This window comes from Balaenoptera borealis (assembly GCF_965194805.1).
Source record: "Balaenoptera borealis genome assembly, chromosome: 10".
Classification (NCBI taxonomy): domain Eukaryota; kingdom Metazoa; phylum Chordata; class Mammalia; order Artiodactyla; family Balaenopteridae; genus Balaenoptera; species Balaenoptera borealis.
In genome coordinates, this window is record NC_138874.1 from 105,201,134 (window position 1) to 105,215,565 (window position 14,432).

The 14,432-nt window shown below is 40.4% G+C and overlaps 1 protein-coding gene across 6 annotated transcripts in view; it reads right to left on the reverse strand.

Moving 5' to 3' along the window:
- SHTN1 (shootin 1) overlaps positions 1 to 14,075 on the reverse strand; it is a 101,830-nt gene extending 87,755 nt beyond the window's left edge. For 2 of the 6 annotated variants that reach the window (XM_082407835.1, XM_082407836.1), the window contains exon 1: positions 13,489 to 14,067. In XM_082407835.1, coding sequence (XP_082263961.1) covers positions 13,489 to 13,546 — 58 coding nt within the window. In that variant the 5' untranslated portion in view covers positions 13,547 to 14,067. Of the gene's footprint in view, positions 1 to 9,037; positions 9,115 to 13,488 lie in introns of all 6 variants that reach the window. The other 4 variants (XM_082407837.1, XM_082407839.1, XM_082407840.1 and 1 more) reach the window with 4 other exon arrangements.
- Positions 14,076 to 14,432: the final 357 nt, after the last annotated feature.

Sequence of the window (14,432 nt, forward strand, 5' to 3'; positions counted from 1 at the left end):
TAAAAAAGACAAACAGAGCTTCCTATTTCTATGAAGAACCTGAAGATATTAAAAATCTGAAACCAGTGGTTTTAAGAACATTCCAGATAATCTGGTCATTAATTCTAAAGTGTATGATTCTAACCACTGGAGCAGAGAATACCACCAAAACAATTCAGATGGCAAAGTATATGCTGTTCCTTTCAACAGTGATCTGAAGGGTTTAGAATAGTTACTATGATGACCGGACCGAACTCTTAAAATCCAATTCAAATAAACAAATATTTATGAGACTATACCATCAATGGCCCGAAGTTTTATCAGCACTTCATAACCATCTAAATAAGAATTAATGGACATTTTATTGAAGCCACACTCAAAAAAGAATCTTTGAAAATTAGATAGCCCATAAGATAGCTAAATGTATACATATAAAGATACAGCCCTTTTAAAAATAATTAGTTTCAACAGAAAAGATTTGATTGATCACAAAATGAAGCCCTCTGCAAACCAGCTCCTTATCAGCCTCCATCAGACAAACCCCCAACCAATGAGTATGAACTAAATTGTCCTCAGTTCTGAAAATTCACTAAAATGTCCCTCCCCCTCCTTTCTCTAACAAAAAGAAACATGAACTAAGAGATTCTAAAAATACGCACTTACATCATTAGGTAGTCTATGGTCATGGTCCCAAATCTTATTACTATATCTAATATTGTTTCAAAAAATAAATATTTTATTGAGAGACTTTGCTTTAGTTTACTTGACATTTAAAAGTATCTTTAGATAAAGTTGAAAAATCAAAATTGATTTACCACTCTATTCCTGATAACCTACTTTACAGACATACAAAAAAAAAAAGACAGTAAGAAATTTTTTTTTCTATTTAAAGCATCAGATAACGGCTATGAAGGCCTTTTTAAAAATACCGATACTGTTCTTCCATTATAATGCCAACAGAATCCAGGCGAAACACTGTAGACTCCCAATTACTGGGTCTTTATGAAAAGCATTAATTATGAACCCTTTACCTATCATATCTTAATGGAAACCACAGAAAATATGCTTTCCGTGACTGTAAGCAACTTAAAAAAACGAAAAAAAAAATGAAACCAAGTACAGGGAAAGGAGAGGAAAAGTATGGGAAGAATTCAACCATTTGGTAGTGGGAAGGGACAGTTGGGGAATTGGGCATAAACGAAAAATATTTACTTATATTTTTATTTCTTTGAATTTAAAAAAACCAAGCTTACTGCCCTAAACAATATTCACATACACATATACCATAGTGAAAACATGTGTAACCGCATCTTTAGCAAAACTGGTAAAAACTATAATGACCTATGTTATTCAGCTACTTCTTTTTTGGCAATGCCAAAGGGTCACAGAGAAAGTCTTATTGTTTCACAACTGGCTCACAGTTTCAAAAATTTTTAACATGAGCTGTGCAACTCAAGTGATTTGATGAGAGAGATCCTCCAAATTTTAAATTACTCAATAAAAAAAGAAGAAATGATTTTGACCAATTCTCTGTCATGTGAAAGATATCTGCAGCTTGGGAAGACTTCATCCCTTGCATTTACAGATACAGCATATTTCACTATACTGTAAAGTCACACAGCACAGCAATTTAAAAGTGCAGCCCAAGCACTTAACTTAGCCAGGTACCTTGGGCAAACTGCTTACTCTCTGCATCTCAGATTCGTCATCTGGAAAATAGGAATAATAACTGTACATCTCTCATAGTGTTCTTATTAAGAGTAGGTGAGGGGATTCCCTGGTGGCGCAGTGGTTGAGAATCTGCCTGCCAATGCAGGGGACACGGGTTCGAGCCCTGGACTGGGAATATCCCACATGCCGCGGAGCAGCTGGGCCCATGAGCCACAATTACTGAGCCTGCGCGTCTGGAGCCTGTGCTCTGCAGCAAGAGAGGCCGCGATAGTGAGAGGCCCGCGCACCACGATGAGGAGTGGCCCCCGCTTGCCGCAACTAGAGAAAGCCCTTGCACAGAAACGAAGACCCAACACAGCCATAAATAAATAAATAAATAAATAAAAATTAAAAAAAAAAGAGTAGGTGAGCTAACATGCAACAAGAGTGCTTAGGCATATTAAATGTTGAATACATGTTAAAGCTTATCATTACTGATACAGCAAGGTATGTCAAATCTGTGAGTATGACAAGAGATTAGGCTGCTCCCTAATGCCTTCGGTCTCAGGCTTACTTCAGTGATACATGGCCTGAAAGATGGCAGAGCAGAAAATCTCTGAAATCCTAAGTACTAGTACCTTCCACCAAAGAAAAGGAGGAGAGAGGGGGGTTAAAGATCAACTGTAGTTCGTTGTAGTAAAAAAAGAAGGTGGCAAAGAAGTGGAAGCATGTCTGAAGCTGTACTTTTCAATCCTGGCTGCACATTAGAATCACCAGGGGAGCTTTTAAATCCTACAGATCTCTAGCCTCCTCTCCACTCACCCCCAACCCAAGATTCTGATTTAACTAGGTGGAACTTGGACATCCGTACTTCTGTAAGAGCTAAGCACCCCAGGTGATTTTAATGTGCAGCCAAAGAGGGGACTCACTACATAGGAGTATAGAATGGAAGAAAAAGGAAAATGTGGAGAAAACAAGGAGAATATCAGGCAAAGCATGTGCTTTAAGAATCATGCTGGTTCTATATTCTAACCCGCTAATGCCAAGAAAGAGAATTTTCTTTACAAGCTGCAAACCATGACGTAGCCATCCCAGGAAGCAGCTGAGTAGACTTAGTTGTTTGAGAAACCTGACAACTAAAGTTCAGAATTACAGGCCAATAACAGCTCTGGCTAGGGTGAGCAACAATCAGCTTGCCTGGGCCTTCTCCAGTTTCAGCATTTTAGAGTCCCGTGCCCCTGGAGACCTCTGAGACCCAGGAAGCCTAACCACCCTACCCTAGCATTAGCTCCAGATCAGTATTTCCAACCAACACCATCTAGACCTGCACTGTCAAATATGGTAGCCACTAGCCACATGTGGCTACTTACACTTACATTAATTAAAATTAAATAACATTTAAAATTCAGCTCTTCAGCTGCTCTGACCACATTTCAAGTGCTCAATAGCTACATGTGGCTAGTGGCTACCACTGTGGACAGTGGACACAGAACACTTCCATCACAGCTGAAAGTTCTACTGAACAGTACAGTTCTGGACATCTCTGTCCACATACCTTACAAGCACCTCAAACTCAACATGTTAGAAAGTGAACTCATCAATTCCATTTCACCCAAACCTCTTACTTCCTGTATACAGGACCATTATCTACCTAGTTCTCAAGCTAGTACCTCAGGATCACCCTTGATTCCCCACTTACCCCCACCACCAAAGGATCATCAACTGCTCAGATCTCAAAATGTCTCTCCAATCTGCCCTTCCTCTATTGCCAGTATCTCTGCCCTATTTCTGACCCTCAATAATAGCAAAACCCTCTCATCTAGACTCTAGCTTCCCTCTATGCCAAGTTCATTCTTTACAAGGTAGATACTAGTTAGCATTGTAACAAAGAAACCTGGTTATTTCATTCTCTTGTTTAAAAGCCACCAAAGATGTTAGCTTCACAACCTGGGAACCCCACTCTCCTCTCCTCTCCCCAATCAGAGACCACACTCACTCCATCAAACCCAAAGTCCCAATGCTTCCTTAAACCCTCTAAGACCTTTCATACCCAAGTGTCTTTACAAATATTTTCCCCTCTGCCTGCAAGGTCTTCCCTTCCCCACCTTCCCTACCTCCTCCTTTTCAATGCAGTTCAACTGTCATTTCTTCTAAGAAACTCTCCCCATATAACAGGGGCAAAAATCAGCATTTATATTTCTAATATACTACCAAAATACACTGTTCATAGATCTCTTTTGGAGCATCTACATGCAACATTATAAGTTGTCTGAACACAGGTCTGTTTTCTTGTCTTTTCTCCCACTCAATTCCTTGCTATATACCTTACACTCAGCAGAATACAAAGCACAGAGTCTATGCCTATGTTGAATGAATGAGTGGTTCATATAAATCTGTGATGTAGAGCAATTAAGCCAAATATTAACATCTCCCCTTTAAAAGTGAAGACACAAATGCATAGAAAAGTCAGATCCCACAGTAAGGAATGGTGGAAGCAGAACCAGTCTACTGATCCTAAAGGCCATCCATGTAAAAAACATTTATGAGCTCTACTGTGTGCAGTGTGCTAAAGCACTAGACCAGAAATGACCCTCTAGGTTGAAGACTATGTCTTTATGCATCCAGACGCCCTCTTCTAGCACAATGCCTGACATATAGTAGGCACTTGATAAATGGGTGTTAAATTCAGGAAGGAGGAAGAATGGATCTAGGTCTTCACATGAACAAATCATGAAAGAGCACATACTTTCCTCCCCATATTAAAAGGGCCTCTTAAATCGTATGTTACAACAAGATACTTAATAAAAATGAAGCTTTAAATAGCCATCAAATATAACCAGAAAAACACTGCCTCATGAGGTCTTCTAATGTATATTCTCATCCACTGAGTTTACATCTTTGAGGCTCATGGAGCCTTGAAACATCTCTTACTAATGGGGTATGAGGACATAAGTCATAACAGATAATGTTCAATTAGGACATTATTCACTTCTGCACACATCCCAATAGGTCCTGCTCTCAAAGCCAGAATAGAAAGAGAAGTCGTTTATACCTCAGTTGTTAATTAAAGCATTAGAAAAGCCAGGGAAACACTGCTGGAAAACCTGATCAAAAAACAAAGGTGAGAGATTTCACATCTAAAAAGAAATTATAGCAAACCTGAAATTCACTCTTTACCTGATAGAACACACAGTACAGTGCTAATGATTTAATGATGCTTAAGAAGTAATCTCAACAAACTATATTAATGACTTCAAGGTAACCAACAGAAAGGAAGGAAACTGAGAACTTCAAAATACGTATATAAGTCTGGTTTCTGGTCTGGCATGTAAGGAGCTTGTAAGCCGACACTCTGGTCCTCACAACAACAAAAAAAGCTGAACAAACTGAAAATCAGCAACTCTTCTTGGATCCAGGACAGGACTGAAGTCACAGGGCAAATCACTACTCCAAAAATTAGAGATACACTCAGACAGATACAGAGAATCACAACTTATTGGAGCAGAAGCCAAGGTGCAGAAACACCCTCATGTGCCAAGATAGGAAAAAAAATCTAAACTGTAATTAACAAATTGCTAGAGGCTCAGTTCCAACAAGTTTGAGAGTTAAAAACTCCAGGCGTGGGCCGATCTTAAGAAGCCCCGACACTTTTTTGAGTTTTAACTCCAGGAGTACTACCAGGTCCTCACAGTGAATACTGAGAAAATTTCCCTATTGTTTCTGGCAGGGGAGGGGAAAAGTAGCCATCACGAAATATGCCCAGAGCATTCTGTTCTTTATAACAAGATCTTCCCTCAAGAGAAATTATTTTATTAGAGCCTAACAGATTAAAGGCAAGGTAATAACCAACTCCAGCACCTTGTAGCCTTCTTGTCTCACGGACCGGGAAAACTGGAACTGAGAAGCACTCGTGAAAGTCACAGCTGTGGGGCACAGGCTCACTTAAAGACCAAGACCCTATCACAGGACTATTCCCTTCCCCCATACCCAACCACTACATGAATGTTTATAGCAGTTTTATTCCTAACTGCCAAAACTTGGAAGCAACCGTGATGTGCACCAACAAGTGAATGGATAAACTAACAATGGTACATCTATACAATGGAGTATTATTCAGTGATAAAGAGAAACAAATGAGCTGTCAAGCACAAAAGACATGTAGGAAGCCTAAATGCATATTGCTACATGCAAGAAGCCAATCTAAAAATGCTACACTCTGTACAATTACAACTATATAACATTATGGAAAAAAACAAAACTACGGAGCCAGTAAAAAGATCAGTAGTTGCCAGGAGTTCCAGGGTAAGGTGAGAGGGATGAACAGGTAGAACAGAGGAAATTTTTGGAGCAGTGAAATTATTCTGTTTGATAATGTAATGATGGGTACATGTCATACATCTGTCAAAACCCATGGAATGTACAACACAAAGAATAAACCCTAATGTAAACTATGGACTTTAGTTAACAATAGTGTATCAATATTGGCTCATCAATTCTAAGACCTGTACCACACTAATGCAAGATGATAATAATAAGGGAAAACGGGGGCAGGGGGGTGGGGGGAGATGAGGGAATTCTCTGTACCTTCTGCTCAATTTTTCTGTAATCTAAAACTGCTCCTCAAAGCCGTATTTAAAACAAACAAATATATATATATATATACATGTGTGTATGTATATATACATACATATATATTGAGATATATATATATAATCTCAATCTCAGAATCATACCCTGATTTGTGCCATACAGGATTTCAGATAGAATCAAGTGACTAAAAGGATCCTAATATATTACTGTTCACTGCACCAAACAAAAATTTCAGAACTCGTGTTTTAATGTTTACAATGCTTAGATACATCAATAAAAAATAAATGAAATAAAATGCTTAACCAACATGGGAAGAAGAGAAAAAAGCAGTGTTCCTTCTACATTTTAAAGCAAAGCTTGGCTGTGTTAACAGCTCTACAGAATAAAATCTACAGCACAACAAAGTTTAAAATATACATACTTTTTGGATCTAACAATTTTGGATCTAACACTTCTGAGAATTTTTCCTACAGCTGCACTTACAGAGATATATGTGTACAAAGGATGTAAGCAGCATTACTGTTTTGAATAAATTTTGGTTTTATAAACTTTAGATTCATAGCAAAACTACACACATAGTAGAACTCCCATATATCCTACACCCAGTTTCTCCTATTATTAACATCTTACATTAGTATGGTACATTTATTTCAATTAATGGACCAATATTGACACATTATTACAAACTAAAGTCCATACATTATCTTATTTCCTTAGTTTTTATCTAATGTTTTATTTTTGTTCCAGTATCCCATCCAGATACCACATTATATTTAGTCATGTCTCCTTAGACATCTCTAGGCTGTGACAAGTTTCTCAGACTTTCCTTGTTTTTGATAACTTTGAGGAGCACTGATCAGATATTTTGTAAAATGTTCCCCAACCTGGGATGGTTTCCTCATGATGAGACTGGGGCTATAGGTTTTTAGGGGAGGACCACAGAGGTGAAGTGCCATTTTCATCATCTCACATCAAAGGTACACACTATCAACATGACTTAAATCACTATTGAAGTTGACCTAGATGACCTAACTGAGGTAATGTCTGCCAGGTTTCTCCACTTTAAAGTTACTATTTACCCCCCTTTGGAAGGAAGTCACTACGCATACCCCACACTTACAGAGCAGGGCATTATGCTCCACGGCCCTTGGAGCGGGAGGATACATAAATTATTTGGAACTGTTCTGCATGGAAGATGTGTCTCTTCTCATTTATTTATATCAGTATGGACTCATGAATATTTATTTTATACTTTGGGTTATAATCCAGTATTTTGTTGTTCAAATTGTTCCATCTTTGGCCACTGGAAGTTCTTTCAGTTGGTTCTTATATCTCTTTGACATATCCCCATCATTGTGGGCTCATTTTTTTGAGCACTTCCTTACTTTCTAGTAACTACAAGATACTCCAGGCTCATCTTGTGTATATCCTGCCCCAGTCACTCCAGCCCTACAATCAGCCATTTCTCCCAGGAGCCCTGTTCCTTTTACTGGAGAATGGTATTACAAGCCATGTTCTGGAGCTAGATGTGCCCACTGCTACTGGTACACCTAGGCTCTCAGCTGAAAGAGCAAGGAAATAAATGTCTGTATACTAACCCAATACATATATACACATCTGTAAATATTTCTATATGTAACCATCGGTATCTATATTAAGCTAAACATGAGTTCATACTGATGTCTCCAACTCTTCTCTATTGCCAGAAGCATTATTTTTAATAAAAAAAAAAATAGAAATACAGAAGTTTGTTTTCCAGAGGACATTAACTACACTGTGGGAGATCCATACATGGAACATTATGCAATCAATTTTTAAAGGTTTAACTCTATATGTACTGGTATGAATTCTATAATATATATTAATGACAAATATATATGTACATACAAACACAATTTCCAGAAGGAAATACAACAAAAGGTTAACAGTAGATAACTTTGAGAAATGGAAATGGGGTTAGAACATGCATTATCAATGGGTCACCCTCAAAGAGGAAAAAAATATTAGATATGACAACAGCTTGTAGCTCTCCAAAGGATCACAGTACACAAAAAGATGCAGAGTGTATCTGCGGTATTAAAATTTCATGGGGAGGGGAAGTGATTAGGGGAAAAAATGTCTAAAAAGACTCCTTTGGGGAGTATAATGAAATAAAGATTGAGAAATAATGAGTTAGAAGGAACAGGTAATTTTACTTTTTATTCCATATGCTTTTTTTCTTCTGTGAGCATATGTTTATTTTTTAATTTAATTTTTTAAAAAAACAGAAGTAAGGCTGATCTACCTAATGGCAGTGTTAGGTGGATAGTGAAATTCTGACTAGAAGTTGTAGTTCCTCAGGCCATGCTGAATGTCCATCTCACAGAGGGTCACCCCAACCGGGGACTCTTTGGCAGTGGCTCACCAACTTTAGGAAAATGCATTTTTAATACTCTGGTTTACAAAAATCATATGGCCCACAAAGCCTAAAATACTTATCTCTGCCATCTACAGAAAAAGTCTGCTGACCCCTGATCTCCACTATATTAGCTTAAATATTTTTTGGTATGTTCATACAGTGGAATACTACTCAGCAATGCAAACAAACGAACTATAACTACATGCAACAATATTGATAAATCCCACACACATAATGAGTGAAAGAGGACTGAAGCAAATAATACACACTGTATGATTCCGTTTATGTAAATTTCAGAAACTTGCAAAACTTATCTTCAGTGGCATTGGATATCTTTGGGAAGAGGAAGGTGATAGTGATTGGAGGGGTTATGAAGGGGCTTCTGGAAATGTTCTGATTTAAGCGTTGTTAGAAACATACTTGCTTTTTAAAAATAATTAACTGAGATGTTCATTTGTATCCTGTGCAGTTTTCTCAATCCATGTAATAACTTTGTTCTAAAAGCAAAAAATTTTAAATATAAATCTTACAAAAATGTAACCAGATGAAGAAATATAAATTTACCAGCCTTTTCAGAGGTAACTAAGTAAGTACATATGTACCCTGGCTGTTCAGATACAGTTGGTCCCTGGACCACACTTGGAAAATAGTGGTGTAAAGCCAAGTTTGCACCTGACACCAAGGCAACCATTTAGTCCCAAACGGCTTTCTACTGACTGACTTTGTATGGACCCGAGATTGACAATGCTTCAGCTTTTCCAGATAAATAGGGTCATTGTGGTAGACAACAGTTTCAGACCCTTTTGTCAAAATAATGCTCTAGCTACTTTCTAGCCTGGAAGCCAAGGGAACACTGGAAGCCTCTTTTAATTACTAACTCTGTTCTAAGAATAAACTTAATTTCCATGTGTACCTTAAGCACTAGCTCAATAATCTTGAAGAAAATGATACCAACTCTCAAGATGAAAGAAGGTTACCTTGCTTTAAAACGAATTATCTTACCATTTTAAATAGTGTCAGTCCAAGAATAGCCCATAACTTTTATTTGTTTGTTGTTGTTGTTTTGGTCTTACATTAGAACATCCTTTTTGCTAAGCGGCAATCATTCTCTTCAAACCTTCCTCAACAAGATCCAAATGACATAGCATTATGATGATGACAGTTTAGTGGACATCTGCTGTTTGTGTCTTCCTAGCCCGCATCCCCCTCTGGTAGTGGCACACCATTCTTTTTTGGACTACTCCAATCCATTGGTCTTTGTGGAGGCTGCCAATCAAGGTGCCCTGCCCTTCGCTGGCCAAAGGACTTTAAACACATGACCCAAATGAGGCCAGTTAGACACTCTACCACCATCTCTAAACTAGGAACTCCTCACCAGCAGGGACAAGGTTTTTTCCATCTCTATATCTCTGAGGCCTAGCACAGTGCCTGGCTATGAATATTCAATGCATGTGGGCTGAATGAAATACAAAGAAAATCATGTACCTTAAACAAATGCTGAGCTAAGTCTATCATTTCCCAACAGAATTCTGAACATTGTATTATGTTTTGTAAGGAAAATGTCCACTTTAGTAAGCTAGGAAATATGCATTGGAAATAGTATCGCAAGTTGCCATTTCTCAGTGCATTAAAGATGTCAATCAGTCCAATAAAATAAAGCCACAAAAAAGACAAAAGGAGAATTACCTCATTACCTCAACATCTGCTTGAACATAAGCAATCGCACACTGGCTAATTTTTTTTAAAGGGACATAATATAACTTTCTAGAAAGACATAATATAACTAATTATACCATTCACTAGAAGGGAACATACAATGTTTTGAAGTAATTCAGAAGTGGGTGTGATTTATAAGACATAGAGCTTAGGGAATGTTAAGTATAAATTAGAGATTGTTCATATTATGACAGACTCCGTCATTACATTTCACAACTTTTGTCAAAAGCAACCTTATTCACCACACCACTAAAGACTTCACATTAGGGAAGGCTGCTGTCAGCTTTGCCATTTAGAGTTGATGGCAACCTTCTTTCTGAACACCCTCCTGTGGAATGGGTTCAAATTTTAGACTTAAAATACACTAGGGAAGAAATGATATGATGAAACCTAAATGACCAATAAACATGTAAAAAGATTTCAAACCTAATAACCAGGTCAAACAAATTTTTTAAAGGTACCATTTTTGTTCATCAGATTGGCAAAAATTAAGCAACCTGTCAGGCTGTCAAATTAGTAAAGACTGCTGTTGGTCACTGTTGACCAATGCATGGGAAAATGGACACTTCTGGGGGGAATGTGAACTGATACAGCCATCTGGGGAGGGGGGCACTTTTGCAATGCCTAGCAAAACTTTATATGTATATGCCCTCTAAGCCAACAATTCCATTTCTAAGAATCTATCCTAGAAAAACAAATTTTAATTGTACAAACTGATTTGTATGATTATTTGATTAATGACTGTCTACTAGACAATAAACTTGTCTGTCTGGTTCACCATCTCTTCCCCCAGTGCCCAGGACATGGGCCCCACTTATGACAGGTACCTGGTATTTGTCAAAGGAGTAAATGAATAGGTTTACTCAGCCTAAAAAAAGAAAAACAGAGTATTTAATTGATAATGGTTCTTCTTGTTCACATTAAATAGTAGTGGAATTATTCACAATGTTAACAGGCTGTAAAAAGTACTGTCTACTTTTAAAAATAAATCACACACACCGGCTTACAAAATTGATCATAATATTGGTAAAAGCCCAAACACCTAGTTGCCAGGTTTTCCACTTCAAATCCCTAGCTTCCCAGTTAGTTCCGTAGGTTAAACAGCAATTAAATACTCTTGAAATAAGTCACTTGCTATCACAGTCTATGATCCACTGACAAATGCCCCTATTTTGAAATGTATAAAAATTACACCATGGGCTGATAAAAACCCCAACACCTGTGTAACCAGACTCAATATCCTAAAAAAAAAAAGTATACTCTTTAAGAAACACAAATTTCAAAGTCTAACTGTTCTATTGCCTTTAACATGCCCAAAATTGAGGAAATATATCCTCTAAAAATACTAATGCATGGATTTGTTTGTTTTCCAACATAACTGGAGAACCAGAAACTTAAGAATCGTCTGTTTTTCTCAAGTCTCACATCCAACACAGAGACAGAGATGTGTTCCAAAATCAAATATAAATAACTTGTGGATTATCTGCACTGTTAAATTATCCTTGAAATTATATACAGCATGAAAAGAAGTGAAATTTTAAATTTTAACATTATTTAAAAACTGACCATCCATCAAAAGATCTGGTATCTACTGACAGATATTACCAATAATGAAAGCTCCAACAGTCTAGAATATGAATTAAGAGTCTTTATGTTAGGTGAGGGGGGTAGTGTTATTAGGAATAAAATACTAATAAAATCCAGCCCTTCACTAAAACACTTGAGAAATTCCACAGAAAGGCATGTTGCCCACCCACTAGATTCACTGATTCTTGTGACTTTATGACCTTAGACTAACCTAGGATGGGAGTTGACGGTACTGGGAAGGCAAAAGCCATTAATATTTATCCAGCACTTTCTAGATGCTAGATAGCACAGAGGAATAATGTGTTCTGTCCATTTTCGAGGTTAAATATTGATAATTTCCCCAAGGTCACACAGTTACTAAACAGTCACATTGAGATTTGTTCTCAGGAGTGTGGACTCCAGAGGGATCAAAATACCCTTATGAAGGTATGTTTGTGGTCTCAAGGAGCAACAGGTCACAGTACTGGACAGACCTCATAAAATCATCTGCTTTAGCTCTTGCGCCGAGTCAGGTCAGGCTTGATTAACCATAAGACCCACGGAAGGGAGCAGACTCTTCCAAGTTCACAGAGCTGGTGAGTTAAGTCAAGGGAAGTGAAAGAGCTGGGATTAAACACCAGGATTAGCCACAGAGCGGAGTCCCTTCCACTATACGGCCATGTAAGCAAGTTATTCAGAAAAACATATGTTCTACACATTTTTACTTCCTAAATCTGCATGGTTCCTCTCTTTCTTGACCCATATTCTCAGGCCACCTTTGGTCAGGGTAATAATAATTTTAAATTTAAAAAGTGTTAGGTTCACATATGATCTTAATTTGGCTTTGTTCAGAAGTGTGGTTAAGTGATGAAAATCACTGACTAAAACAGTTCTTTATTAAGAGATTAAAACAGTTCTTTATCTAGCTACCAGGCAATGTAGAAATGCATGTACATGGCTTTCCTGCGAACCAGAGCCAAGTCCTAATTCAAGAAGCCCCGCACAGGCAGGGTGTTGCCTCACTGACAAATAAATTGCTAAAAATGGGAAGCGATAAAACATACCGTGGCCTGCAAATCCTCGCTGCTAAGGAAAGAGGAACTAGGCCAAACCAGAATGAAAAGCTCGGAAAGGCTGTCAAGCAGCGCCGCAGGCGCCAACGTGCAAGGGGGGGCCAAGGCCAGGGAGCGAGGCCGGCAGAGCTGCCTAAACCGCCGCCTCTCCAAAATTATCAGCCCCACTCGCTTCCCCCACGTATACGGTGGTACCGTGGGACCTTGTCCCCGCCAAATCCTTGGCCCTTCCCCTCAACCCCCATGGCCGGCTAAAGCGACCATCGGGTAGCGCTCCCCGCCCTGCCGGGCACGACGCTCCCAGGCACAAGCAAAGCACGTTACCCTCCGCCCCGAGCTCGCCAAAGCGCGCGGGGCGCGAAGAATGCTTCTCCACGGGTGACGGAGCTACTGGGGGTGACTACGACGGCCGCAACCCCTCCCGCCCAGCTTCCACCACCGCCAAGCCAGCGCCCTGGAGCCGTCCCCACCCATGGGCCGCGGCTGCCCGCACCTGGCGGCCACACGCCCGCCTACCTTGCTCCTTCAGACTGGAGATGAGCTGCAGCTGCTTCTCCTCGTCCGAGCTGTTCATTTTGGCAGGTGGGGCCGGGAATAAAAAGAAAGGAGGGAGAGGCGAGGGGTACAGTGGGGGGAGGGGGGAAGAAAAAGCAAGATGCCGGTGGCTTGCGGCTTCACTACCCGGAAGTTGGATTTGCTCCCGCTCCTCCTCCTCCTGGCGCGGAGCGCGCGGGTGAAATCATCCCCACGCACCTACTCAGCGGCCTTGGCTGCTTCACCTGCAGGCAGGCGGAGGGGCGGGGACAGACCGGTAGCCCGGGGGCAGGAGGTGGGGACGTCGGAAGCACCCGCGGTGGCACCTGGGCCCGCAACCCGTGTCTAGCCTGCGGCCGCCGCTGTGCCTCAGCTTCCTCCGCGGAGGCCGGCGCCACAGGATGCGCAGGGGGAGGGCGGCGTGCGGGGCTGCGCGAGTTCGCTGTGGCTACCTCCTGCACCCTCTTCTCCGCCTCCACCCCGCCGCGGACGCCCGGACGCGCGTTCCGGAGAAAACCTGCCCTGGGTCTGCAGCGTCTACGAGAACCCCACTTTGAACGCTGTCAAGAGCCTCTCTCCACAAGCGAGATGTAATTAGCAATAAGCACCCAGGATTCTTCCCCAATTCTCGTACAGTGGACTCTGGGGGCGGTGTGGGGAAACCTAGGTGCAAGCAAGGCCAGGCTCTGTGTTAATATGTTTTGCACCTTGATAAGCATACAGATACTGAAACAGGCCGGCCTGGTAAGTTCCAAGGAGGGCGTGGTAGTCAGCTGGCTTCCTCCAGCAACACCGGTTTGAGAAACGGTCGAAACTGGGCCCTGCAGCACGTGGATCGCCAGGCCTCACGGATCATCTGGTTTGCGGTGGAAAGATGACCTCTTCAGGGTAGAGGCCACTGCAGTCCAAATACCTAAGGTCACACA